The sequence below is a fragment of the Sebastes fasciatus genome, chromosome 21, assembly GCF_043250625.1.
Source record: "Sebastes fasciatus isolate fSebFas1 chromosome 21, fSebFas1.pri, whole genome shotgun sequence".
Taxonomy (NCBI): domain Eukaryota; kingdom Metazoa; phylum Chordata; class Actinopteri; order Perciformes; family Sebastidae; genus Sebastes; species Sebastes fasciatus.
Genome location: NC_133815.1, coordinates 8,850,572 through 8,876,323, shown reverse-complemented (window position 1 = coordinate 8,876,323; position 25,752 = coordinate 8,850,572). Strand labels below are relative to the sequence as shown.

Genomic DNA, 25,752 nt, shown 5'->3' with positions numbered 1-25,752 from the left:
TAACTGTCGAGGCTTCTTTTTTCATATTATATTACAGATAAATGTCCATTTTGTGCATTGAGGCAAAATTTGACATTTTAGAAAATACACTTATTCGCTTTCTTGCTGAGAGTGAGATGAGAGAAGATCGAAACTACACCCATGTCTTAACGCTAAATATAAAGCTACAGCCAGCAGCCAGTTAGCTTAGCTTAGCACAAAGACTGGAAACAGGGGGGAACAGCTAGCCTGGCTTCGGCTGTAGCGTCATATTTTAGACATGTTCTGATAAAAACGCTCAGCAAGAAAGCAAATAAGTGAATTTCCAAAAATGCCAAACTTTTCCTTGAAAGAAAGTGTAATGCATCAGAGAATACCTCTAAAGTCATTTTTAAAAACTGAATGAATAATTAGTAGGAGCTAGACGCAGGTGGGGTTACTTTGATGGAAGAGGGAACCTGACATGAAACCCTCCGACATCCCGAAGTGTGTAACCAAACACATTTCTCAACGATTTTCCAGAGAATTTGTCTCAGAATTCCCAGGCAGGCAGGTCACTCTCAGTCACTCAGCTGCCAGCTCCAGGCGACAGCCCAGACAGCGGCCATGAATTAAAGATGGCAGCGTCGCCGCGCCGACGGAGGACCCAGAAATAGGCCGGCTTGACCTTTTCTCCGACCCGCGTTGAATGATTCAGACATTTGATTGTCTCCCCTCTTCTGAGGTGTGATTTGGGCGTTTAAGTGCGGAAGCAGAGCGAGTCAAACAGCCAAGCGTCCTCCTCATGAGGAGTGAACCAACACAACCCGACCCCAGAGGGAAATCTACGGTCCTCCAGATGAAGTAAAAGGTTGAACTCTTATGAGCGCCAGCTGAACCTCATTTAACATGTAGGTCATCACAGCACAACAGTGTTTGGGTTCCCTAAAGTAGACATTCAAATGCAGGTGTTCCCAAGTCATTCTTGTGCCCGTTTGGTAATTTTAATGAAACTGTATCCACACTTGTACCCACTCAGACACACTACTTCTCATCACTAAGGGAGGGACAGTTTCTGTGGCTTGAGGAGAATCTAAAGATCTTTTCAAAATCAAACTAACTACGTCTGTCCTCGACAAAAGAAATTCAACACTCTAACACTCATACAATTTTGTCGACTAATCAATTAGTTCTGATACAGACATACATTAGATACAGATCTGTGAAACAGATTTTCTCCACAAAAGCCCCACTTTAAATCTTTAGTCATTCAGCATGTAAAAGCATAAAAAAATACTAAAGAAATCTCAGAAATCTTAGATTAAAAAACGAAAGAAATCTTAGTCGACTAAAACCGAAACAACCAATTTATTACATCTACTTTACCTGTTTTATTTGCTTTATAAATGTGTGTGTGTTTTACCTGTTATATGTTTTATCTGCCTCGTTTAGTCTTGTCAAGTATTTGTTTTAAAGCACTGACCAGAAGTGGCAACTGTGAATCTCGTTGTATTTAATACAATGACAATAAAGCTTTCTATTTCTATTTCTATTTCTAATTAGTTCGACTAATCGACTAAGAGGGGTCAGCCCTAAATCAAACCCATCAGTTTTGTCTCTTTCACTGACAGAATTGTTTTCATTAAATACAGCTTTCTAATACAATTAATTGGATTGCAAGATTAACGGGTGATTCTCAACAATAACGTCATCCACAAATGAACATATGAATTCCCTTCAGCTGATTAAATCTCTGTCCTAACTCGAACTGGATCCATTTTAAATATTGAACCCATTCCTGTCGCACCTGAGACTGTTCTTCTGACCCATTATAATCATCCAATGCTCAGTCATATCTGCATTAGACTATCCAAATATAGCATAACCTACAATATATTCAGGTAAACTGAAAAGTAGTTACAGTACTTAATGTATAATAAACAGGGGACATTATGAAAATGTCTAGTTTTGGGATGGAGATGTTATTTAAACCTCTATCAACTAAATTGTGGGGCCAGTGGAATGAGCATTAAAGACAATATTGACGTGATACCAATGTTGTTATATCTTATCCTGTTATATCCTATTTGAGAGCGAACCAAAACAGTAAAGTTGCAGGCCATAAAACCAAAACAATGAGCTGAAAGACCCCATAAAGCTCCATAGAGCTGAAGGGTTCTGCAAAGTCGGGTGATAATCCTCACTACGAGCCACCCCGCCCTTTCACATTACACATAATCATTTGATCCATTGTGAGCATAGGGAAGAAAAATCGGGACGGGGCAGAGTTCAGCAGCATTGCCAGCAAATCACACCGGTTGTTGTTGAATAATGCTACAAACAGCTTGTTTCATTAGAGCTGCTGTGGAGTGTTTCTAGTGGATTTGAGCCAAATTTGCCAGGAAAATGGCACTAATGTACTTCGAAGACTACAGTAGTCACATCAATTAGTCAGAAAAATAGGAAAATACCTCCCCCATTAGATTTCCAGCATCTCTCTCTCTCGCCACGCTTCCTCCCAACAGTCATTTTCTCTCCCTGCTGCACTGAGAAATGGTCTGGAGTATTAATCAGCATCACCCTAAGACGAGGCAGACACATTACTGCTTTAATCACAGCTGAGATAGTATAGATTAATTCTTGTGCTCAACTCGCTGTCTGCAGAATCCTCATTACTGGGTTATTGTCCTCATTATAAATCTCTGCAACACAGCGCTGACCTTCGCACTGACCCCTGAACACCATTTCATACGAACAGGAACAGTTGTGAAAAGGCAGAACCGAGCCGTTGAAGCTTCCTTTTGACGCCAGAGGATGTTTTCACACTGTGTCAAGAGGTGGTGAAGCTCAGGTATATGACGAGGTGAGAAAAGCACTACTGCTATGTGGAAGTGGGAAAACTTAACCAACACTAGCAGTGTTAATGCATCACATTCTTACACCTGACAAGTCTCCAAGGAGCAAAAAAGCCTCGACTGAAATGTAATTTAATTTAGATTAGAGAGTGAAAAAGAAGAGCAGTCCCTCATAACCTCCCGTTCCTCTCTGGTGGCACTCCTTCCCTCCTTGACCCAGAATATCTTCTAGCTTTACCTTGAACCGAAGCAGGAAAGAGAATAACGAGATGGATTGCCTCGACGCGTCTATTTGACACAGTTCTGACTTCCTTCCTCTCAAGAGCCGCCGACATTTGTCGGGAAAAGACACAGAAGCACAGCCAGCCGCTTTGCTCCCACTCCCTCGTCTCAATAACCACTCAAAAGCCAACACACTCCTCCGAGCATCTGTTGAGTCACAGAGAAACATCGCACGTCGTCTGTTATCACACCAGCCGTGGCAGCGTCCCAAGCCAGGAATATACAGCCGGCTTTGTGTCAGAAATTCACTGCTTACACTTTAAAGGCTGCAACTTTGAAAATTAACCAAACAACCTAATATTCCCCGTGCATTTCGAAAACACTTCATGAATAGCTTATCAAGTCAGCAGCTGTATGTTGGTTCAGTGCAGCTGAGGAGAGGTGGTTTACAACACTGTGTGCTGTTTATTAGTTAAAATCAATAGGCATATATTGCATTCAACCACAGATGATGGCAGACAATCTTGATTATGCTCACACTGAATGCTGCAGCTGTTGAGATTATTAATTTAGAGACAACAGGCTTTGCAAACAACACACCAAATGCTCGTTTAACCATTCTGCGTGCGCAGCCATGTGCACAAAGAAAGGCTGTATAGCACAATAAAATCTCATCCGATAAATAGTTTGCCATTGAATGGATGATGAGTCAAAGCCTTCCTAGAAAAAGCTCAACATCCAAAGTGTCAATAAAATGTGAACTGAAGGCCGACGCTAGCTGACCCTTTAGCAGCTCAGTCAGGATGACAGACGTCCTAAGAGATAAGAGAAATGCACTGCGACCTTTTACTGAGAGTACGAGAGACACCGCTGCAGGGTCTTATTCCTTTTGGCAGTCCTATTAGTTTTTATCCTTGGATCAGCTTTTACTTTAATTATGAGTTCTGAGGGCATTCAAGCAGAGCTTTAGAAATGAGTTTTCATTATTCAGAAGTGTCTCTGCTTTTAAAATACACAGTATGAGGCATTGTGAGCAATGTGTTGGTGTTGAAAGCGTATTGATATGGAGTCTACATGGACATATTACATGTTTAAACAGTTGATTGAAGGTTTTTGGCCAAGCTAGACATCAAGGGATGGCAACTTTGGTCTGTTTCGGTGCAAAAATACCCACAAAACTATAATGCCGTTTCATCAACCTCAGCTGTATTTTGTGTTTAGTGCTAATTGACAAATGTTTGGCATGGTAAACACTAAAGACTAAATGTGTCAACATAATTTGTCTTTATATACAGTATATGAATTGGATTTGAAGTACAGTTGTAGTTCCCTCTTATATTCCCCTCCTTTCACATAAATGTGTTTGCACTTTTAGTTTAAAAAAGCTGTTTTAAAATGCTCAGTGTGAACTATAGTATACGCTTGCTCCCAGGATGAACCATGTGAATAACTGGTCCCCTGGGACAGACTGGGAGTGTCCTAGCAACTCAGGAAATAATAAGACAACACAAACCACACAACACATGTAAGATGAAAACAAAGCACTTCCACTGTAAGTAAGATGTCCAACGCCACTTAGAAATACACCATGCTCATAATCCACGCCGTTGTAAAATGTCTATCTTCATGTCAGAGCACATTTCAATCCTCTCAGATGATTTATAACCACTATAAAGATATTTGATATCACCACTCAGTCCTGATATCTACGGGATGACAGAGCCCCGTGGCAAAATAGATAGAGCTCAGCAGCCTATGAATCAAATCTTACTTGTCTGGGTATATTAAGAGATGGAGGCTGATAGCCAGCCGTAATGAAAAGACCCAGCAGCACAGCCTTAAAGGACAATGTCTCCATGTACAGATTGGAGATAAGCGGCCCAGTCACATACCTCTATCCATCAATACATGTAACACTCGTTCATTTGAGTCATTTCTAGGGAGGTAAGCTGAGACTGAATCGTTAAAGCCTGCTACACTTTGGTAATCAACACAATCAATAAGGTGTGATTACGTTTTTCATATTCATGCAGTCTCACTTTTGAAAAACTCAAGTCTGATCTCCGTGTTCCTGTTAGATTTGTGAATGCATTATTAGAACACTCTGGTGTGATTGATATTTTCATTTCATTAAATCACAAAAAGCTTTTCATAACTTGTGGTTTTATTAGATTGATATTTCTCTATTTCAGTTGATTCCATGTCTGTTCAATAAGCCTAGCAGAAAGTATTTATCCTGCTAACAAAACATGACCTTGGAGAGCGGGAGAGCGGCTGCCTGCCTAGTTAGCAAACTACAGGATTTTCAGTGGTTGTTATTGGGATTCAGGACACTGCCAAAACCTCTGCAAACAGAAAAGAGACGCCCAACAGAATTTTAACAACAGGCCTCATAGCAACACTGATTGCAAGGCGCTCGAGTGTTCATGCGCAACAAAATCAATTCCTGCAAATTTTCCATTGGCAGGGTGCTCTTCGGTAGTCAGTGGATTCATTATTCAAATTATATTCTTCCTAACTTTAGTGTACACAGGGCATTAACCTTCCTGCACCCTTAAAGTAAACCACAGTGTGAATATCCTCAATTTAACTCCATCCTTTTTTTCCTCTTTCAGCCTTCCGCTGTGTATTTTATGACATAATTAACGTGTATCAGTGTTGTTAGGTTTGTCAAACACCTCCCACTGATAGCAATACCACCCTTTGGCTAAATCTCAAGCATGCTTTTGAATCATGCCTCACTTCAAGGCACTGCACTCAAGGCTGGTTGTTGAGTCAGCCCAGCAGGAAAGCACGGGTAAAGTACAACATGTTAACCCATGCATGACCTTGTTAGAAGATCAGAACGTCATCCTGGAAGAGACGGCATGGACAATATGATCAGATCAAGGTGACCAAACAAGCATGTCTTAGCATTTTACTGCTGTTTATGTCATCCTGTAAGGGTTAGGGTGAATCTAAATCACACCAGGCAGATGTGACCTATACTATACTGATCTAGAGAGCTACAGAGGCAGCGAAATTGAGAAAGAAATGTTTAACATTTTCAAGCTGGCGGCAACAGATGGAAAAGTAGTTCATTTTATGACTGTTTAAGCTGATTCAGTACCTATGTAAGTGCCATAGAACCTACATAAGAAGCTAAAAATAGATACTGCACTCTGCCTTTGGACAATCTTCAAGGGAAAACACAGCATCTACAAACAAAATAAGTTCTTTCATCTTTCTTTTGCATTTTAACTATTTTTTTTCATAGAAAATAAACTTTTTTAGGGGATATTTACAGTGCACAGTTAGGCCTATAGGTATTAAATGTATCTCTGTCCACCTACTATCAATATTTACAGTATATTGAAATGAATAATAAATGTATCTACAATTTAATACATTAAAATGTGTGATAGCAGGTATTGTTTCGCTACATGTAGGTGTCTGCCTGTCCATTTACTATTCATATTTTTATTGATATCAGTTGAAACGTGCTATACAAATATAGTGTATTAATATAATAAATCAATTAAAAAATGTTGTTGATTTAAGAATGTGATTTAATTTTAAGGTAGTTTAACCACAAGTCATTTAATTCCACTGGAGTCAAAAACTGAGATGGCAGTTAGGCTAACTGCTCTGCTAAGATAGTTACCGTTAGCAAGAGTTTATCTAGGTTTTTATCTCCATCTTTATTGATAGTTATGTGGAATAACAAACTGGATATATACATTTCTATAATGTAATTTTTTTAGTATGGTAAAACTGATGCCAAAAAGTCAGATTCAGGTCTTAACTCAATTTGACCAACTGTGTGGTTACTGTTTTGGCTTGAGTTCTAATACACACCTCCTGTATTTTAATATTATTTGTGTTGTCTGTATGCATAGGCATACTACCACCGATTTACACTCACATAAGAGCCAGTGCATTAAAAAGTCAACTTCGGGTGACCTCTTAACAGGTGTGGGCGATTGTAAAAGTGCATTAAATACTTCAAAATATGCTAAAGAGATGCATTCAGGCTCTATGAATGTGAAAAGTTCTGATGCTTTTAGTCCTATATGCACAAGGCCAAATTCACACCTCTGATTAAATTTTACAGCACTTAATTTCACAATCAGAGCGTGCAGCTGCAGACTTATTTCTCCCCTCGTCTGGCTTTCATGCGCTCTCAGACAGACAGGACATAAACACCCACGCACAGCACGCTCCCGCTGCCGTCTCTCCACGTCTCCACACACCCATGCATATATACTTTATATATATGCACTGTTTTTATTATAGGTAGATGTGTATATATACATCACAGCAGCACACCTTGATCCTAAAGCTTTCCAATGACACAGCGTAATCCGCAGAGGGACTCATTAAAAACAATAACCATCTCTTAACTCCCAGCCTCGCTCTGACAATGGAGACCTCTTCATCACACAGAGAAAAACATGCTGAGAATTCAATGAGAGAAATGCACTCTCGGGGAATAAACACTGACTCATTCACAAGAATTGTAAACTTAAATTAAGGGACGTGTCAAATAAGTTATGTTTGTTGACCCAATAGCCAACAAGGTTATATGTAAAAAATGAACTGTACAGTGGACGGAAAGATGGATGGATGGAAGGAAGGAAGGATGGATGGAAGGATGGAAGGAAGGATGGATGGAAGGATGGAAGGATGGAAGGATGGATGAATGGAAGGTTCGATGGATGGAAGAATGGAAGTAGGATGAATGGATGGATGGAAGGATGGAAGGATAGATGCTTGAAAGATGGATGGAAGGAAGGAAGGAAAGATGGATGGAAGGATGGATAGATGGAAGGAAGGATAGATGGATGAAAGATGGATGGAAGGATGGAAGGAAGGATAGATGGATGAAAGATGGATGGAAGGAAGGATGGATGGATGAAAGATGGATGGATGAATGGATGGAAGGATAGATGGATGAAAGATGGATGGAAGGAAGGATGGATGGATGAAAGATGGATGGATGGATGAATGGAAGGAAGGATAGATGGATGAAAGATGGATGGATGGATGGATGGAAGGAAGGATAGATGGATGGAAGGAAGGATGGATGGATGAAAGATGGATGGATGGATGAATGGATGGATGGATGGATGGAAGAATAGATGGATGAAAGATGGATGGAAGGAAGGATGGATGGATGAAAGATGGATGGATGAATGGATGGATGGAAGGATAGATGGATGAAAGATGGATGGATGGAAGGAAGGATAGATGGATGAAAGATGGATGGACGGAAGGATGGATGGATGAAAGATGGATGGATGAATGGATGGATGGATGGAAGGATGGATGGATGAAAGATGGATAGATGGATGAAAGATGGATGGATGGATGGATGGATGGAAGGATGGATGGATGAAAGATGGATAGATGGATGAAAGATGGATGGATGGATGGATGGATGGATGGATGGATGGATGGATGGATGAAAGATGGATAGATGGATAGATGGATGAAAGATGGATGGATGGATGGGAGGATAGATGGATGGATAGATGGATGGATAGATGGATGGATGGAAGGATAGATGGATGAAAGATGGATGGATGGCTACCCTCTGCTTCTAAATATAAAGAATATGATGCAGTTCGGTGCCTGTATGAATCATCACAGAGCCGGAGTGCCAACCTGAGACCTATATTTGCCTCTTGCTCATTATAAAGTTTATACTGTCATGTGTCATAGACCAGTAAGTGTGATAAGAGGTGTAAATGGGAGGTGGTTAAGTTAGGAAGCACCTGAAAAAAGTAAAATGAGATCCTCTCTAATCTCTTTCTGTCTTAAGGACACAATTATCACCATGGCTTCTTCTCTAATATGTCATACGTTGGACTTGTGCCATACTTTTTTTTTTTTCAAATTACAGTGTGAGGGGCAAGAACAAATCAAGGGTAATGAAAAATACAACCGGGCCAAGTCTGGAAATGAAACAGGGCTGTATGAAAGATGCCCCCGTCTCCTGAGGAGGCATTATTAAATATTAAAGTGGATTTAAAATTGCATGCTCTTTAAGGGCATGTGTTGAGTAATTTTTATTATAGGCATGGCAGCCATTAAAAGCCATATGAAATTGAGTGCATTAATATGGTTATAGTGTGTCAATCTGGCTGTCATTATTGGGCTGGCAAAAGTTATTTTATTTTATATAGTATAAAGTGTTTTTTATGAAACTAAATATAGTGCATCATGCAAGTAGTCACTGTGGGCCTGATATTATGTAACTTTTCCACTTCAGATCTCATGCACACAGCTACACCACAAATTTGGAAATAGCAATTAAGAAGACACTTGCAAATGTTATAATAATAAAGTATAATATAGAATAACTTTTGCAATGTTTGTTTAAACGACCCAGGCAAACAGAGACAGACTTAGCAGCACAGACACAGGCACTAAAAGGATAAAACATTTGGCAAAGAATAGGGTAAATATTAATGAAACCTTACCAAATTTGCTGTCAGCTTGTGCAGGTGAAGAGGAGCAGAGGCTGGCGGCCAATGCAGCGCAGAGGATGGGACACCACGGTGAAGCCATACCGCTCCTGCCTGGTTCAGTACTACTAATCCATCGCACACCTCCGAGAAAACAGCATGATGGACGCAGACTCAGGTGGACTCAGACTCAGGACTAGAGAGGCATGGTGGCTGAGGGCTGAGGAGGAGAAACGCTGGGGCAAAGAAAAAGAAAAAGAAATAGTCGCTTAAATGGCAACAACACAAGATAGAGGCGTTTGTTTCAGCACCACAAACAGCAACCAGCAACCAGCTACACGGAGAGGAGCCCCTCCTAAGTTACTGACGTCAAACACACACATGGTGAGGAGAGGAGGGAGGAGGCGGGCAGCATGCAACAGCGACCTGGATGGAGGGATGGAGGGATGAAAGATGGATGGATGGATGAAAGATGGATGGATGGATGGATGGATGGATGAAAGATGGATGGATGGATGGATGGATGGACGGATGAACGACAGGAGGGAAGGATGGATGGATGGATGGAAGGAAGGATAGATGGATGAAGGATTGATGGGAGGAAGGAAGGAAGGAAGGAAGGATGGATGATGGATGGAGGGAAGGATAGATGGATGAAAGATGGATGGATGATGGAAGAGGGATGGATGGATGGACGAACGAAAGGAGGGAAGGAAGGATGGAAGGATGGTTGGAAGGAAGGAAGGAAGGAATGATGGATGGATGGAAGGAAGGCAGGAAGGAAGGATGGATGAAAGATGGATGGATGGAAGGAAGAATGATGAATGATGGATGGAAGGAAGAATAGATGAATGAAAGATGTATGGAAGGAAGGAAGGAAGGAAGAATGATGGATGGAAGGAAGGATGGATGGATGGATAAAAAGGGGCATAGGATGAATGGATGGATGGATGGAAGGAAGGATAGATAGATGGATGGATGAAAGATGGATAGCTGGAAGGATGGATGGATGATGGAAGGAAGGATGATGGATGAAAGAGGGATGTAGGATGGATGGAAGAGGGATGATGGAAGGATGGATGAAAGAGGAATGTAGGATGAATGGACGGATGGATGGAAGAGGGATGTAGGATGAATGGACGGATGGATGGAAGAGGGATGTAGGATGAATGGACGGATGGATGGAAGAGGGATGTAGGATGGATGGACGGATGGATGGAAGAGGGATGTAGGATGGATGGATGGAAGAGGGATGTAGGATGAATGGACGGATGGATGGAAGAGGGATGTAGGATGAATGGACGGATGGATGGAAGAGGGATGTAGGATGGATGGACGGATGGATGGAAGAGGGATGTAGGATGGATGGACGGATGGATGGAAGAGGGATGTAGGATGAATGGACGGATGGATGGAAGAGGGATGTAGGATGAATGGACGGATGGATGGAAGAGGGATGTAGGATGAATGGACGGATGGATGGAAGAGGGATGTAGGATGAATGGACGGATGGATGGAAGAGGGATGTAGGATGGATGGATGGAAGAGGGATGTAGGACGGATGGATGGATGGATGGATGGATGGATGGAGACAGGAGGTTTGACTGAATGATTACTGCCCGGTAGCCATGAAGGCAACACAATAAAGGAGGTTCACATCTTATTTGCTTGACTGAAAAAAAATAATGTACTGTTCCAAATTTAGATTTATGAGAAACACACAACAGCAAAAATGACATTATAGGGAAGCTATAGAAATATATATAAAACATGTCACTAAAAATCTAAATAAAACTACATGTTTTAAAGTCCTTTAGTGGTGATTTATTTTTATTTGTTTCTATTATTGTAGTGATTTTTGCAGCCAAGCCAGTAGCCTACCTTGACATACACAAAGTAGTGTTGACAAAAACATCAAAGTAACGATAGATTCTGAATATTTGAAACTATTCCAATACTATATTTTCCACAGCGAGTTGACACACGCCTCTATTTTTTAATAAAAATCTAAAATTTGATGCCTTTAATGTTGTGTCAATTTATAGAAAATGGTATCGAATATCAATATTTTTCAGGTCTCAGTCTGCTGGTGTGAGTCCTGGGGGTCCTGTATCTTCTACCAGAGGGCAGGAGGGAGAACAGGCCGTTGTGGGGGTGTGTCGTGTCCTTAATGACCCTCAGGGACTTCCAGAGGCACCGCTGGGTGTAAAGCTCCTGCAGGCCGGGCAGCTCGCACCCGGTGATGTGTTGGGCCGAGCGCACCACCCTTTCCAGGGCGTTACGGTCCACGTTGGTGCAGCTACCCTACCATGTGGTGAAGCAGCCTGTCTGGAGGCTCTCTATGGTAGAAGTCCCTGAGGATTTATGGTTTCAGTCTGAAAGTCTTGAGTCGCCTCAGAGCGTACAGTCTCTGCTGGGTCTTCCTGACTACAGCGTTTAGTTTAAACCTCTTCTAGTGATTTCAGAATACAAGTGCGTCCAAGACTATGCCTTGAATATGAAGGACTACAACATATTACCAGTGGCGGAGAAGTATACCGATCATTTACTTATATATTAAAGTAGCAATACTGCAATGTAAATATTTTCGACTACAAGTTAAAGTTCTGTATTCAACATCTTACCTGAGTAAAAATACAGGATTAGATAAATGTACTTAAAGTATCACAATTAATGTTTACCTCTTAGCCTATATACTGTAGGCTATAGTTTAATCTGTGACAATGCTACATTTTCTATAAACTGCTTTTAAAATATTCATCTGCAAATAACTGGTAACAATAGCTGACAGATACATTTAGTGGAGTAAAAGTACAATATTTTCCTCTGAAATTAATCTAGTACAAGTACCTCAAAAATGTCCTTTTGAGTAAGTGTACTTAGTTACTTTCCAGCACAGTATATAACATTATCAACTAATCAAATGTAGTACATGTAGCCTTTCAAGGAGACTAGCAATACATCTAAAATATATATTTCAAAGAGGAATGAATAACACCGATGTAATTGATGTGCTCCAGAACAGACATTTTCTTTCCTGAAGCTAGAAATCCGATAAAACCTTTGAATTTGTGCACCCCAGAAACACAAAACAGTATGTGCATTCATAAAACGGGTGCCATTCCCCTTTAAGAATAAAGAGAGGATGATTTATAGATTGTTTGTTCAGAGTTATTACTTGGCAAACCTCCGCACAGTCTGAGAAAGAAATAGCCATCAAGTTCAGGTTGATTGATACAGTTTGTTTTATTCTTATTAGAAGTACACAACAGCTGACAGAGCGACAGATACACAAACACAGATAGTGAAACATGAAAAAATATATGCATTTCATATTAAAAAAGTGAAGCGCAGAGCTGCGGAGAGAAAGCTCTAAAGACAAATACCACTCAATCTAAGCAACCGTATGTCTGCAGTGTGGAGTACTCCATCAATACTTCTCAGCATTATCAATGCACAAAGCCTGAGAGACAACATGTGAGCAATGTGTGCCATCAAGAAATAAATAGAGAGCCAATCTGGAGAAACATGGTAACAGACAGGCACTTGTCCTCGGCTTTAGATTTCAATCCAAACCATATTTTTAAAAAAAGCCTGGTCGGTGAAGTTGAAATATTTAATTGTGTCATTTTTAGTCTGCCAGAAACTGAAAGTCTGAAATGCTAACAGCGAGGCAGATATTATACGGCTCTCCTTAGCTTCACAGAATATAAATGTGAAGCAGATATTAAGTGTCAAATAACTCATAAATCCAGAATTTCATTCAAGGTCTTCACAGAAGATTCATAAATAACCCTGTGGCAGGAGGAAGGGATAAAAAAAAGGTTAGTCGTTACAGCTCATATATCAGAAATCAACCATTTGATTTATCCAAAGAAAACATCTTATTTCCTTCCACCTACCTCTGGATGTCTCCGGCGTCTACAGATGTGACTGCATGTTTGTGAAGCTGCAGCTGGACAGATGTGGCAGCGCTCTTCAGACCTGCTTTAGACTGCCCCGCTAAAAGTGTCACATATAACAAACTGTGATTTATCTTTACTAGCAGAAAGATAAAAATCAGCTTTTGTTTAACTACATTTTATAATCTAAATTCTGATCACGTAAACTCACTGTGTCTGACGACCGCCAAGATGTGCAGGATGGCAGCCAGTTCGTTCAGACTGCTGATGGCCTCAGAGTCCACAGACGAGCTGACTTCTGTCAAAAAGGCCCTGAAAGAAACATTCAAGAACAAATAAGGCTGTTAAACTGTATATTTAGTTAACAGAACAAGCAGGTTAACATCTCTAAAAGAACAGAAAAGATCGACAGGCTTAAGAGAAAGTGGACGGAGGATGTTTACCTGGTAAGAGAGGGTAATTTGAGGACGACAGACAGCAGGATGCTGGACAGAGGAGGCATGTCCTCCACTGTCTCTGGGGTGATCACCTCTTCAGGATGGGTAATCTTTAAAAATAACAGCACAACAGCAGCGTTCATCATTCCCTTAATTGAACTGCTCAAGAACATAATCGGTCAAGTTGCTCATCACGCCCACGACGTGTGCGATATTGGTAAAAGATAAATGCTCTGGTGGGTAGGTCACACCTTCTGAAGCAAATGTCTCTTCTCCACGACGATGACAGCAAAGAGAGTAGAGAAGACCCCGCAGAGAGGAGCTTTGTCCCAGGTCTGCGCCACCTGGAGGAAGTCTGTCAGGCCGGGAACCGCTGACTGGCACAGCTACGTCAGAGATGGAGAGATTGTTAACACAAGGAATATAAGAATAAAAAAGTCTTATGGTACAGTGCTGGAATAATGAAAGCAACTAAATACCTCTGCAAAGTTTGATAGTGTGTTTATAAAAGGTTGTTATAGATGCAGTTTTACAAGAATAAACCAAACATGTTCCTTTTGTATTGAGTGAGAAAACAGCCGGTGTGGAGGTTAAAGAAATACATCACCCATAAAATTACCATTTGTATATCAATTACTCACCGCATGTTACCTTGAATCTTAATTATCAAAACATCTGTTTACAAACTCTCACACACCTCGTGCAGTATAATCCGAGCCTCTTTTGTCTAGTCGTATTTAACGATTATTTTCATTGTTGATTAATCTGTTGATTATTTTCTCCGTTAATCGATTAGTTTTTTTTTCCCCTCAAAAAATGACTCAAACCAATTAATCGATTATCAAAATAGTTAGCAATTAATTTAATAGTTGACAACTAATCGATTAATCGTTGCAGCTCTAAGTTGTATGCTCACTACTTCCCAAACGCATGCATTCACTTCCTCCACTACAATCTCATGCAAAAACTACGATTTTGGCAAAAATGCATGTGTTTGGTAAAAACTGAGCTCACGACTGGATAAATGAGACTTGGATTATACTGCATGAGCTGTGTGAGCGTTTGTAAACTTGATAGATATTTTGATATAGTATTGTTATTGTTAAACGCGGCCCCCATTTACTTCAATTCATCAAGGATTTACTCCGTTTTCAGATTCTCCGTTCGCAATGGAGGCATTCGAGAAAAACATTTTCTTCAAGAATTCAAGGTAACATGCGGCGAGTGAATGATACATAAATGGACATTTTTGTGGGTGAAGTATTCCTTTTAGTGAGAAAGTGCAGTTTATATTGAACAAAAAGGTGGCAACACACTAAATAAAAGAAATAAATCAGCACGCCGAGGGTTAAAATGTCTGCATACCTGTTTTCCCTCCTCTGGTTCCTTCCTAAGACGGCGAGCCAAGAGCTCTATAATCTTCTGGAAGATGTTGGCCACCACACCCAGAACAACAGTGGTTGCATCTTCCTCATTTTCCTGAGCCCGATTGTTGTTGTTGTCCTCGGGCACATGGCTGTCTGCCACCTCCTTCAAAATCAGCAGCACTGCAGGAATACACAGGTAGCCTGCCTCTGCAAACACAAAAGGAAAATACATCGTCTGTTCAGATGTCAGTTCAGGTAAAGAGACATGATGCAACAGGACTGCAGTAAGTGAAATAAACTCTAGCTACATGTTATAAATGTACCAGTACCGTTGCTGTATTGTTAACAAAAAAAGAGATATTTGAAACACTCACCTGAGAGGAGGGTGAGCGAGCACAAGTGCAGGATTTGACCCTTGAACGTCTCGTCGCCCAAACCCACAAGTAAAACGTCTCGGCACACTGTCAGGAAACTCTGGTAAAACGCATCATCATCATCATCATCACGATGAAGGAGAAAAACGTTTCACACGCCACAAAAAAGAACACTTATTAAAATCAACAACAAATAGAGCCGACACAGAGTCTTAGGGGAGCTATGTTCATTTCCACTGGTAGCAGGCGGCCTGGAGAAGCAGCCTGCGATCCCCCGCCACTGCATTAATAAGAAGGGCACTGAAACAGGGTTATTTTCAATATCTGATCGCAGCAGTCATGTGGTGACAGGCTGGAGAATAACGGCACAAATAAAGGAAATAAGCCCATTTCAGTGTGGCAGTGTGAGCAGGAGGAGGCATGTACACGAGTGTGTGTGTGTGTGTGTGTGTGTGTGTGTGTGTGTGTGGACCGGAGCAGAACAATCTATGAGGAGTCTAAATTTACCGAGCAGAACTGAAAGTCCTGGAAGCAGGAGGCAAACAGGCTCCTCAAAACTTAATGTTCTGGATAACAACATCTACACTCGAGGTACAGGCTTATTAGAGGGAAAATGACTGGCAACTCATGAACAAGGAGATTTAATTTGCAAGGAGTCTGCATTTGCCTGCAGAGAAATCATCTTGCACGGACTGACTTTACAATTCACATCAATGATCGTACTGCAAAAAATATTATGAGGGAGATACAGATGCACTCCAGTATGGCACTCAACGCAACCACCCAACCATCCATCCATATCATCCACATCCATCGTGGAAAGACCTCACAGACCTCGTAGTAGCTGCATGATTATGTTCGGTATCAACAAGTATCACAGAAATGTCTTCTACTGAGAGCTCTTGGGTATTTATTTGAGGTTGGTCTAATTTTGTGGTGAAAGATATAATCAAGAAATAATTTACTTCATCACAAAATAAAACACATTTTCATGTCAGCTGTAATATTCTGTTATGAAAATGTACCCACCTTGCATGGCTAAATCACACATTTGTGCAGCACTGGAGAAAAGTGTCCCATCCCATCTCCCTTAATGGAGACCACACACATTTTCCCTATTTGCCCAAATTAAAACGCTGGTGATAACTGCAGCGCTGCATATTCAGCAAGTCATTTTAGCTTCACTACTTATAGTCGGGCAAGGCTGAATAGATGCTTGGAATATGAAACACATATTTGTTTGGGCTCAATTCATCCTGAGTGGATATTTCCCAGTCTAGAGTCCTCTACTGGAAACATGTTAGTTGGCATTTAGCTATATGTTTAGTAATAGAAGAGCTCACCTCAGTTATCTGTGCAGCCAGTGGCTGTGACTTCTCCAATGCCGCCTCCTCCTCCTCCTCATCATCGCTGGTGCGTTTCAGGAAGGGCAAAACCCTCTCAGCTACCCACGCTGCCACATGCTCCAGAGACAGCAGGTAGTCTCGACCCTCTGAGGACTGGGAAAGAAGCAAAGGGTTTCATTTTCTTTACTTTTTGACTTGTTTTCGTAGTTTAGGAAAGGAAAAATATATATCTGGACACAGAATAACAAACTACACCACTGAGGCTTGGAACCAGAAAGTCACAAAACTGAGTCACCTGGAAAAATGTGGGCAAGAAAAATGATTAGCTCTGTTCCCTGCCTCAACAGCTCCTGTAGGGCATCAACTAATGATTACTTTCATTATAGATTATTCGATTAATCATTTGGTCTATGAAATGTCAAATGACTGAATCACAACATTTCAGGGTTCAAAGTCATGTCTTCAGATGTCTTGTTTTGACAAGGGTTATTATTGTAAACTAAAACTGAAACTAAAACTAAACTAAACAGTGAAAAATATTGTAGTAAACTGAAAATGAATACAACCATGTATTTTGTATGTATATGTAGCAACATACTTTTGAGACATTATAGCTGGCCCTAACAAAAACAAACTAAACCTTTCTAAACTAAAATGAAATTAAAAAGTCAAAACTAAAATAAAATAAAAACCAAATTCAAATCCATTATAACCTTGGTTTTGTCTGTCCAAAAGTCCAAAATCAAAAAAGGTATTCAGTTTTCTATTATATATGACAAAGAGAAGCAGCAACCTGTGACTGTGTAGAATTGTTTCACTATTTTTACTTGAAAAATTAATGAGATTAATCAATCAAATCAAAATAAAAGTTGTTTCGTGTCGATTGACTTATCGTGTCTGCTCTAACTTACTATCAAGCAAGAACTCAGTCCCTAACTGTTCTAGTGGAGTGCCCGATTGCAAAGAAAGCAACTGCACTAAACATCCTGGAACTGTATGAATGCAAAACAAAGTGTTGTTGGAGTGAGCAAGTGTGGCCACTGCATGAATAAAAGTAAAAAATGGGATGAGAAGTAATGTGAGAAAAAAGAGAAACTCACACTATGTTGCAGATGTGCACCGAGGCGACCGTGGTGCCTGAAGACTTTCATCGCGGTCTCCACACTGGGACTTTTAGGATCTTCTGTGGTGGAGCTGAGGTGAGTGTACAGCACCGACTGTTGGGACAAACATCACACGGATGTCAGAGGAAAAGTGCTTCTCATAGGGGAAAGATATAAAATACATTTATCTAATCTATGTATAAATGCTGAAGATAAATGTATTCAAACAGGGAAATGAAATGAAATGAATAGTATCCTAAATACCGTCCAGTTTCCTAGAACTATGTGGAGCTGCTTCAGAGGTCTCTGACCGAGAGCCAGGACTTTCTCCCGTGATGAAGTGTGGTTGAACAGGTACTCCAGGTAAGCCAGAGCCAGGTCTGGTTTGGCCTCCACCGTCTCCTGGATACGCACCTTTCGTTTGGGGTTGTCCTGAAGTTAAATAGATGATGACTTTTACAAAGAGAATCAAGGGACGTGTGTTTGGATTTAACCTCTTACTTTTCATAGAGAAACCCAACAGTAGAATCATTTCAGCCCTTTGGTGCTGTATTGACTGACCCCTTGCTTAGGCAGAGCCTCGGTGAGCCAGTCAGTGACGAGTTCCAGGATGTCAGCAGCCTGGCCCCAGCTGCACAGGCAGTCTAACAGCTGGCCGTACTGTGCTGGCGCTGCTCCTGAGTCCATCCTCCTCAGTCTGGACAGGACGCCGCAGCTGGGAACGAGAGAGACGGGTTAGACAGAAAAGACGAATGAGATGGAAGCAGAGAGACGAGGAGACGGGTTACAGCTTACCTGAATGTTGGAACTGCAGCAGGAGGCATAAACGAGGCCAGTTGTATGAGAGCAACGGTACATCGCTCATCCTGGAGAAACAAATAAAGTTTTACAATAATACTTGTTCATGGAAGAAAAAGTAAAAATACAAACATGGAGATTGAAGTACCTCAAAGGCCTGGAAATACTTGGACATGACGTTTCCAAACTTGGCAAAAGTGTACTTCTGGGCCTCTTCATTTTGCCTCAGGGCCTTCTCGACACTTCTCCACAGGATGACAACGATCTCCAGCAGACTGGACACGACAGCCTTGTCTTTCCCCAGCAGTGGTTCAGCCTGCTGGGATCAAACTCATGAACTCAGACACACAGTAAACACAATTTCAACTCGTGTATCAACATACTTTTCCATCTTATCCGATTAAGGTTTAGAGACAATAAAGGTTTAGATTGACAACTAAATTAACAATTACCTCTTCAATGACTTCTGTGACATGACATCAACAAGGACATACACATAAAGGCTCTCCCTCCATCCCATCCCAAACCACACCAACATAACATGAAAGTAATGAACATGATAATGATGAACAAAATGATGAACATAATTAGAGCTGCAACGATTAATTGATTAGTTGCTATCAAATCAATCACCCACTATTTTGACAATTGAGCAGTTGATCAGTTTGAGCAATTTTTTAAGATATTTCTTTTATTAAAAAGACTAAATTCTTTGTTTCCAGCTTCTTAAATGTGAATATTTTCTGGTTTCTTTAATCCTCCTCTGACAGTAAACCAAACATCTTTGAGCTGTGGACAAAACAAGACACCTGAGGACATACCGTATATGATTATAAATTGAAAATCTTTGGATTTGAGACTGTTGGTTTGACAGAACAAAGCAATTTGGAGATGTTGCCTTGGGCTTGGAAATATTGTGATTGGCACTTTTTTCATTATTTTTGACATTTTATAGACTCAACATATTTCTCAAAGTTTAGTTTGTGGAGATAAAGTCAATTATCTTTTTTTTTTTGTCAACTCTGTTAGCGTAAATGTCTCTGTCTTACTGCGCTGTTCTCCTTGTTGCTGTCATTAATCTCGGACAGGTCGCATTCGGTATGGACACAGCTGTTCAAAACACGGCGAATGGCCAACATCAGCTTTACTGGAAGAGAAGACAAAAGAATGGATGAGCGTACCACAAATGCAACTTCATTTTTGGCTTTCTGCCATGCACAGGCAGCACTTACTTATGTTAGTGGGGGCTGTGTGTTTGTGGGCGTGCTGGTAGAACTTCCTGGCAGCCATGGGGTTCATCTGGATGAGGGTGATGCAGCGACAGCACCACTCCGTGTCCGACTCGTTGACGGGGAAGAAGGACTTGAAGAGCAGATCCACAATGCGTTTAGAAACCGAGTGGGAGTCGATGGCCAGACGGGCCAGCAGGTGGTCCATGTTGCACACGTCCCAGAACTGGAGAACGGTACACAAGAAACCTCTTTTTACACTTGGCATTGACTTACAGTACATCTTGTAAGTGGATTGTGTCCCAATGCAGTTTGGCTGAACAACATCTGGATCTGTACCAAACACTTAAATATGTCTTCAGTATTAGAAATTTATGACTTAAGCTACTTGCCAATTATTTGGTGTGAACTTCCTTGTTGGATTTGAACATAAAAGTTTATTTTACATCCGTCAAGCTACTATGTGTATTTTAGAGACAGATTGTGCATTTTTTGTTTGAATGGGCTTTATTTACTCTCAACATGGGGAGTTTGCAATGTATTTTTTGTATTTTCTGTTATTCGTTGTTTTTTGTACAGTTCATTTAATTTAGTTTAATTAGGAAAACAACTCATTAAATTGCCTATTAAGTCTTAAGCCAGATCGTTGAGTACTTTAAATGGCTCTATAATTTAAATAAGGCAAGAGAAACACTTTTGAAAAACTGTGATAATCACACAAGACAAAACCAGCCCTATTAAGAAACACATACGGTACCTTGGCAGCACGCACTGCCTTGACCTTGATGAGCATGTCCAGGAAAGCTACGCGGACTTTCTCCGAGTTGTCATGAAAGCTGTATTTGAGAGTGGGCAGGAGTTTTTCCAATATTGGATGGCTGAGGCCGTTGTCCAAGACAATAGTCAGACACTAGGGAAGACATTACACAAACCACAAGTCATTAGATATCCGGTCTACTGTCTGCCAATTCTGTCTGCAGTGACAATAAGGCTTACAATTTGGCATCACAAAATCGCTGGACAAGAATGCCTAATTACTGTAATTTCTAATATAACTTCACTTAATACTGCCAGTTTGTTAAACATCCTGGATAAGATTTGTCGACATTTTACAGGACAATATACATCAGAACAGAGAGAAACGGCATTTCCTACCTTGAAGACTGAGCAGCGGACATCAGGGGAGCTGATGTCAGCCGCCAGCTCCATCAGCTTCTTCAGGAAGTCTGTGATGATTGTAGGAGGGAGGAGCTCCCAGCACTTGGCCAGGATCTTACAGACTCCCAGGGTCGCATTGGAGCGCACGGTGGGGTGAGGGTCATCAAGAAGGCCCTGAGGATGAGAGACAGGTGGTTGTAGTGTTGGCAACGAGGTTCATGTTCAGATTATCAAAAAGGTGCAACAATGATTTGGATTATGTTTTGCTTCCGTTTAAGATCTGTGTCTGTGTGTTGTGGATTTACAGCACCAGAAATGAAATACTGAATTAAAAAATATGAAATAGGCTCTCACCATCGCGGTGTCCAGCTGCTTTTGAATAGCCTCATCTGTATTCTTGTTGTTCTGCTCCGGGTCGTGGACTGGGAAGGCCTCAGTGAAAAGCAAAGTGGCATTTGCACGCACCTCAAAGTTTGGAACCTGAGGAAATCAAACAGAAACACATTAGACTCAAATAAAATAAAAATAAAAAACGATTAATGAATGCCGTTAGAAATCTGTATCCATACACTTAAAGCTTTCCAGAGAATGGGCTTGTAGAGATTACAGAGCATCTTGTCCACCTTGTTACAGCCCTTCCTTGAGTGGAAATAGCTCACGATCTGCATGTAAGAGCAAGGAGATTAAATACACACAGTATGCTGTATGCATGACCAAAAAGACTGGGGAAAAAAATATTTTAGGTAGCTAATAACTCTACCTGTCGGACTTTGGTATGGACAGGAGACGCTCTAGGAAGGAAGATTGCATTCTGCATAAAATCCTGAATGCATGAGCTCTCAATCTTCTCCAGGAAATCCCCGCTAGCCTTCTTCCATGCTCGGAAATAGATCTCCGGAATTTGAGTGGTTATGGTCCTGCATAGAACAATTTAGTAGTAAATAATAATAATGAAGATAAAATTGACTAGTTTCTAAAACAGAATAAAGTAAGCATCTCACTTGTTATAAAACTCCAGCTGGTTTTTGATGGTGCCGTGAATAACCCAGATGAAGTCGACGTTCCAGCTGAAAAGAAACACCAGGAATCGCTTTCCCTGCGACAACATACATATCATCATCAGGCTGACAGCTCAAAGACAAAACCACAATAATAAGAAATGAAACAGAGACTCAAACAGCGTCTAAATATCGCTGTACTCACGTCATCGCTTCTAATGTAATTAGGAAACAGGAAGCACTGAAGCAACAAGTCGATTATCTGCTTGCTGTCTTCGGATGTGTAGTCCAGACTCAAAAGCACATCATGGAGACTCCAGACTCTTTGGATCTCAACACCCTGTCAACACAGATAAAGCATTTAAGTTATTCAAAACAATGCAACAAAACTACAAGAACTGAAAATAGAGCTTAATGATGATACAGCAAGAGGCCCAATATTGATTCATCTGACGTATAACTGAGGACATATACTGACTGGTTTCTTCAAAATTAAGCTCTTCTGCAGAGAGATGAGGAAAGCGGTGCGACCAAACTGTTCTTTCTCCTTCAGCCCTTTCTTCCACCAGGCCTCGCACAGTGTGTGGATGTGGTGATGAAGAGGTACCTCCGAGACGGGCAGCGACACAAGAACATCTGAGGGAAAGACACAAACATCATCATGAAGTTCAAATAACCATCTACCTAAAGACACATCAATTTAGCAGAGAGGGAAATCGTCAAGGACACTGACCGTGAAGCCTGTGGGCAACTTCCAGAAGGGCGCTGTAGGTGTCACCGTCTTCAAGGACCTTTAAGGACACAGCAGCCACTAGTGTCACGCCATCCACAACAGCCATGACATGTTTCTGAAGGAATAAATAAAAGTAGATATGTGTTAACAAAATATGTATCAGTTTCTTAGTTAAAAACAAATCTAAACAACAACAGAATATCAAATTGTAAAGCCATCAAAGTTTATGTCACAGCTGTACATAAACTCACAGGATCCGCAGCTGACTCCACTTCCATGCCCTCCTCCGTGCCCTCCTCCCAGCGCTCTGGAGGTAACTCCTGCAGGACATCCTGAAGGAGTGAAGACAGTTTTCCCCACAGAGTTTGTCTCTGGTCTCTGGGCATCTCCTGCACCACCTCCTCCACATCGAAAGGCTCCGCTTTGTCCTTCTGCGCAGCGACACAGACAGAAACGATTTGAGACATACTAGATAGACACGCTGACCGCTGCAAAAACACTTTAAATTTGTGACTATAATAGGACGTTTCATTCCCAGTAGTAGATGACATATAGAAAACAAATTTGTTCCACTTTTGATAACCAGTTAAAAATAAAATACCAAACTTTTGCTTACAAATGTACATACTTGCTAGCATTTCTGTGCTTCATTGAATTCTTTGTTTTTTGGGTTGTTGTCAGTAATTTACTAAACACTTAGCTTTGGGTTTCGGTAACGTATGTCCTATTTTGACATTTAATAATTAAATTAAGACAAAATTAAGCAATTAAACAATTCATTAAACAAAGACCTGAAAAATGTGATTTGCAGAAACTGTCAGACGTAATGCAATTTAAGACTAATTTCCCACATAATATTCCCAAATTATATAGACTTCCCAAATTGTAAAGTTACCTGTACTTCAGTTCACAGCTGCTAACTGCAGTTCACAATTGGTCATTTTTAATCACAACATGTAAAACTGCCCTGCATTTAGTTGCCAGTTGTAGATAGATAGTAACTTTATTGATCCCGAGGGAAATTCAAGTTTCCAGCATCACAGTGCCATAGTGCAAAACATGTTAGTAAAAAGGCAGTAAAAAAGTTAGTACAAAAAAATACACCAGATATAAAAATACAAGGAGATGAAGAAAACTGTTAAAACTGAATATAGTGCAGGGTAACAACTGTGATACACGACTATTTAAAAAGTGAATATAGTGCAGAAGAGACTGTTAAACATGAATATAGTGCAGAAGAGACTGTTAAAAATGAATATAGTGCAGAAGAGACTGTTAAAAATGAATATAGTGCAGAAGAGACTGTTAAAAGTGAATATAGTGCAGAAGAGACTGTTAAAAATGAATATAGTGCAGAAGAGACTGTTAAAAATGAATATAGTGCAGAAGAGACTGTTAAAAATGAATATAGTGCAGGGTAACTCCAGTAGCTTAGTCTATGAAAGTGCTCTGTGTGCATTATTATGTCCTGCGTGGTTTTCCATGCATAAAAACATGTTTTAAAGGTATAAATTCAACTCAATGGTCATTTTTGGAGGCTGTAGTTTAGTTTAATTTCTCTAGTATTAGTAAGTTTTAATGCAAGAGTTCTTACTATACAAGTTAACCTGAGACACATCCGGGACACTTCTGATGGCTCTGAAGCTCATATTTACTGTACAGTAAGTTACTCACATGAAGTTGGATAAAGTGAAGGAAGTCCTCCACATTTTCCTTACAGACAGCCTCTAAAAACGCCTTTCGTTTGGACATATTCTCGGTTTTCCCAGCGACGTGAAGCGACGTGAAGACTCCCAGTAAACCTGCAAAGAACAACGTGTTAGTTTATCTAAACTAACGTTAACTGTAACAAGATCAAAACAAACCTGGCAACCCGTGAGCGTTAAAAGTGTTATTTACGTTACGTTAACGCTACTCTATCTGTTCGTACTTACAGTATTATGAGTTATAATCATTAAAGTATAAAAATATTAACCAATAGCTTCGTTATTTACCTTTTTATATGAACTTTTGTGAGCAGACAGACGCCGGATGACAGCCTCACCATAACAACAGCAAACCCGCGCAAAATTTGGATAAATTGCGTCATGACGTTGTGCGTCAACTTTGACGCTGACGTCATGACGTATTGTTGTCTTTTTTATCCTGCTCTCTTTGCTACTTTCAAGATTTTTATTTTTTATTTGCCATTTGCACCTACATTGTACATTGGATTTCTGAGCAGTTTACACCGAGTCAGCTTTAAGAAAAGAAAAAAAAAAAGGTAGAACAGGCACAAGGTAATTACAGTACAAAATAAGTAGCACATCCAAGTCAACACAATAAATCAATAAATAATTAAAATATAAAAAGCCCTGTCTAGTCAATAAATAAACTAAACTACCCTCTGCATAGGAACGATACCCCCAGAATACAAATATACAGTAAATAAATAAATACTTCCAGAAATGAATACAAAATAAACGCAAAAATAAATAAGTACATTTAAATATTTATAAAAAATAAATAAGTACATTTAAATATTTATAAAAAATAAATACACAAATAAATAAAAGGGAAAATTAAACAGAAACACAAATAGATAAAGGATTAAATTATGAATTAATTAATGGCTAAATTATTTTTTTATATTTTTGCTACATTTAATGATATTTATTTATTTATTTATTAAGTTATGTTTGGTGTTGGCAGGTTGTTTTGAAGTGAGGTTGTATGAGGTACTTATTGTATTACCTACAGTAGATGGAGTTTGGAGAAACAGACAGGAGTACCAACACTGGAGCAAAGCAATGTATTGCTAACTAAACTACCCTCTGCATAGGA

General features: G+C 40.3%; 2 protein-coding genes across 3 annotated transcripts in view; both read right to left on the bottom strand.

Moving 5' to 3' along the window:
• ptprn2 (protein tyrosine phosphatase receptor type N2) overlaps positions 1 to 9,876 on the bottom strand; it is a 132,340-nt gene extending 122,464 nt beyond the window's left edge. Inside the window, exon 1 of the mRNA XM_074622592.1 lies at positions 9,500 to 9,876. Within this exon, the coding sequence (XP_074478693.1) occupies positions 9,500 to 9,587 (88 nt within the window). The 5' untranslated portion in view covers positions 9,588 to 9,876. The remainder of the gene's footprint in view (positions 1 to 9,499) is intronic.
• Positions 9,877 to 12,709: 2,833 nt separating this feature from the next.
• On the bottom strand, positions 12,710 to 25,001 carry ncapg2 (non-SMC condensin II complex, subunit G2). 2 transcript variants are annotated; one of them, XM_074622590.1, is made up of 27 exons: positions 24,924 to 25,001; positions 24,604 to 24,731; positions 23,181 to 23,360; positions 22,930 to 23,044; positions 22,675 to 22,832; positions 22,402 to 22,536; positions 22,200 to 22,294; positions 21,959 to 22,115; positions 21,768 to 21,860; positions 21,553 to 21,678; positions 21,196 to 21,372; positions 20,798 to 20,950; positions 20,044 to 20,266; positions 19,861 to 19,958; positions 18,960 to 19,130; positions 18,809 to 18,879; positions 18,575 to 18,728; positions 18,278 to 18,445; positions 18,011 to 18,127; positions 16,908 to 17,063; positions 15,565 to 15,664; positions 15,189 to 15,397; positions 14,075 to 14,209; positions 13,830 to 13,933; positions 13,598 to 13,698; positions 13,387 to 13,486; positions 12,710 to 13,279 (listed from the first exon to the last, which is right to left on the bottom strand). In XM_074622590.1, exons 2-27 carry the CDS (start codon positions 24,679 to 24,681, stop codon positions 13,228 to 13,230), a joined length of 3,426 nt encoding a protein of 1,141 aa, XP_074478691.1. In that variant the 5' UTR covers positions 24,682 to 24,731; positions 24,924 to 25,001; the 3' UTR covers positions 12,710 to 13,227. The 2 variants fall into 2 exon arrangements, with proteins under 2 accessions (XP_074478691.1, XP_074478692.1); XM_074622591.1 differs by having other exon boundaries at positions 18,960 to 19,127.
• Between the last annotated feature and the right edge of the window lie 751 nt (positions 25,002 to 25,752).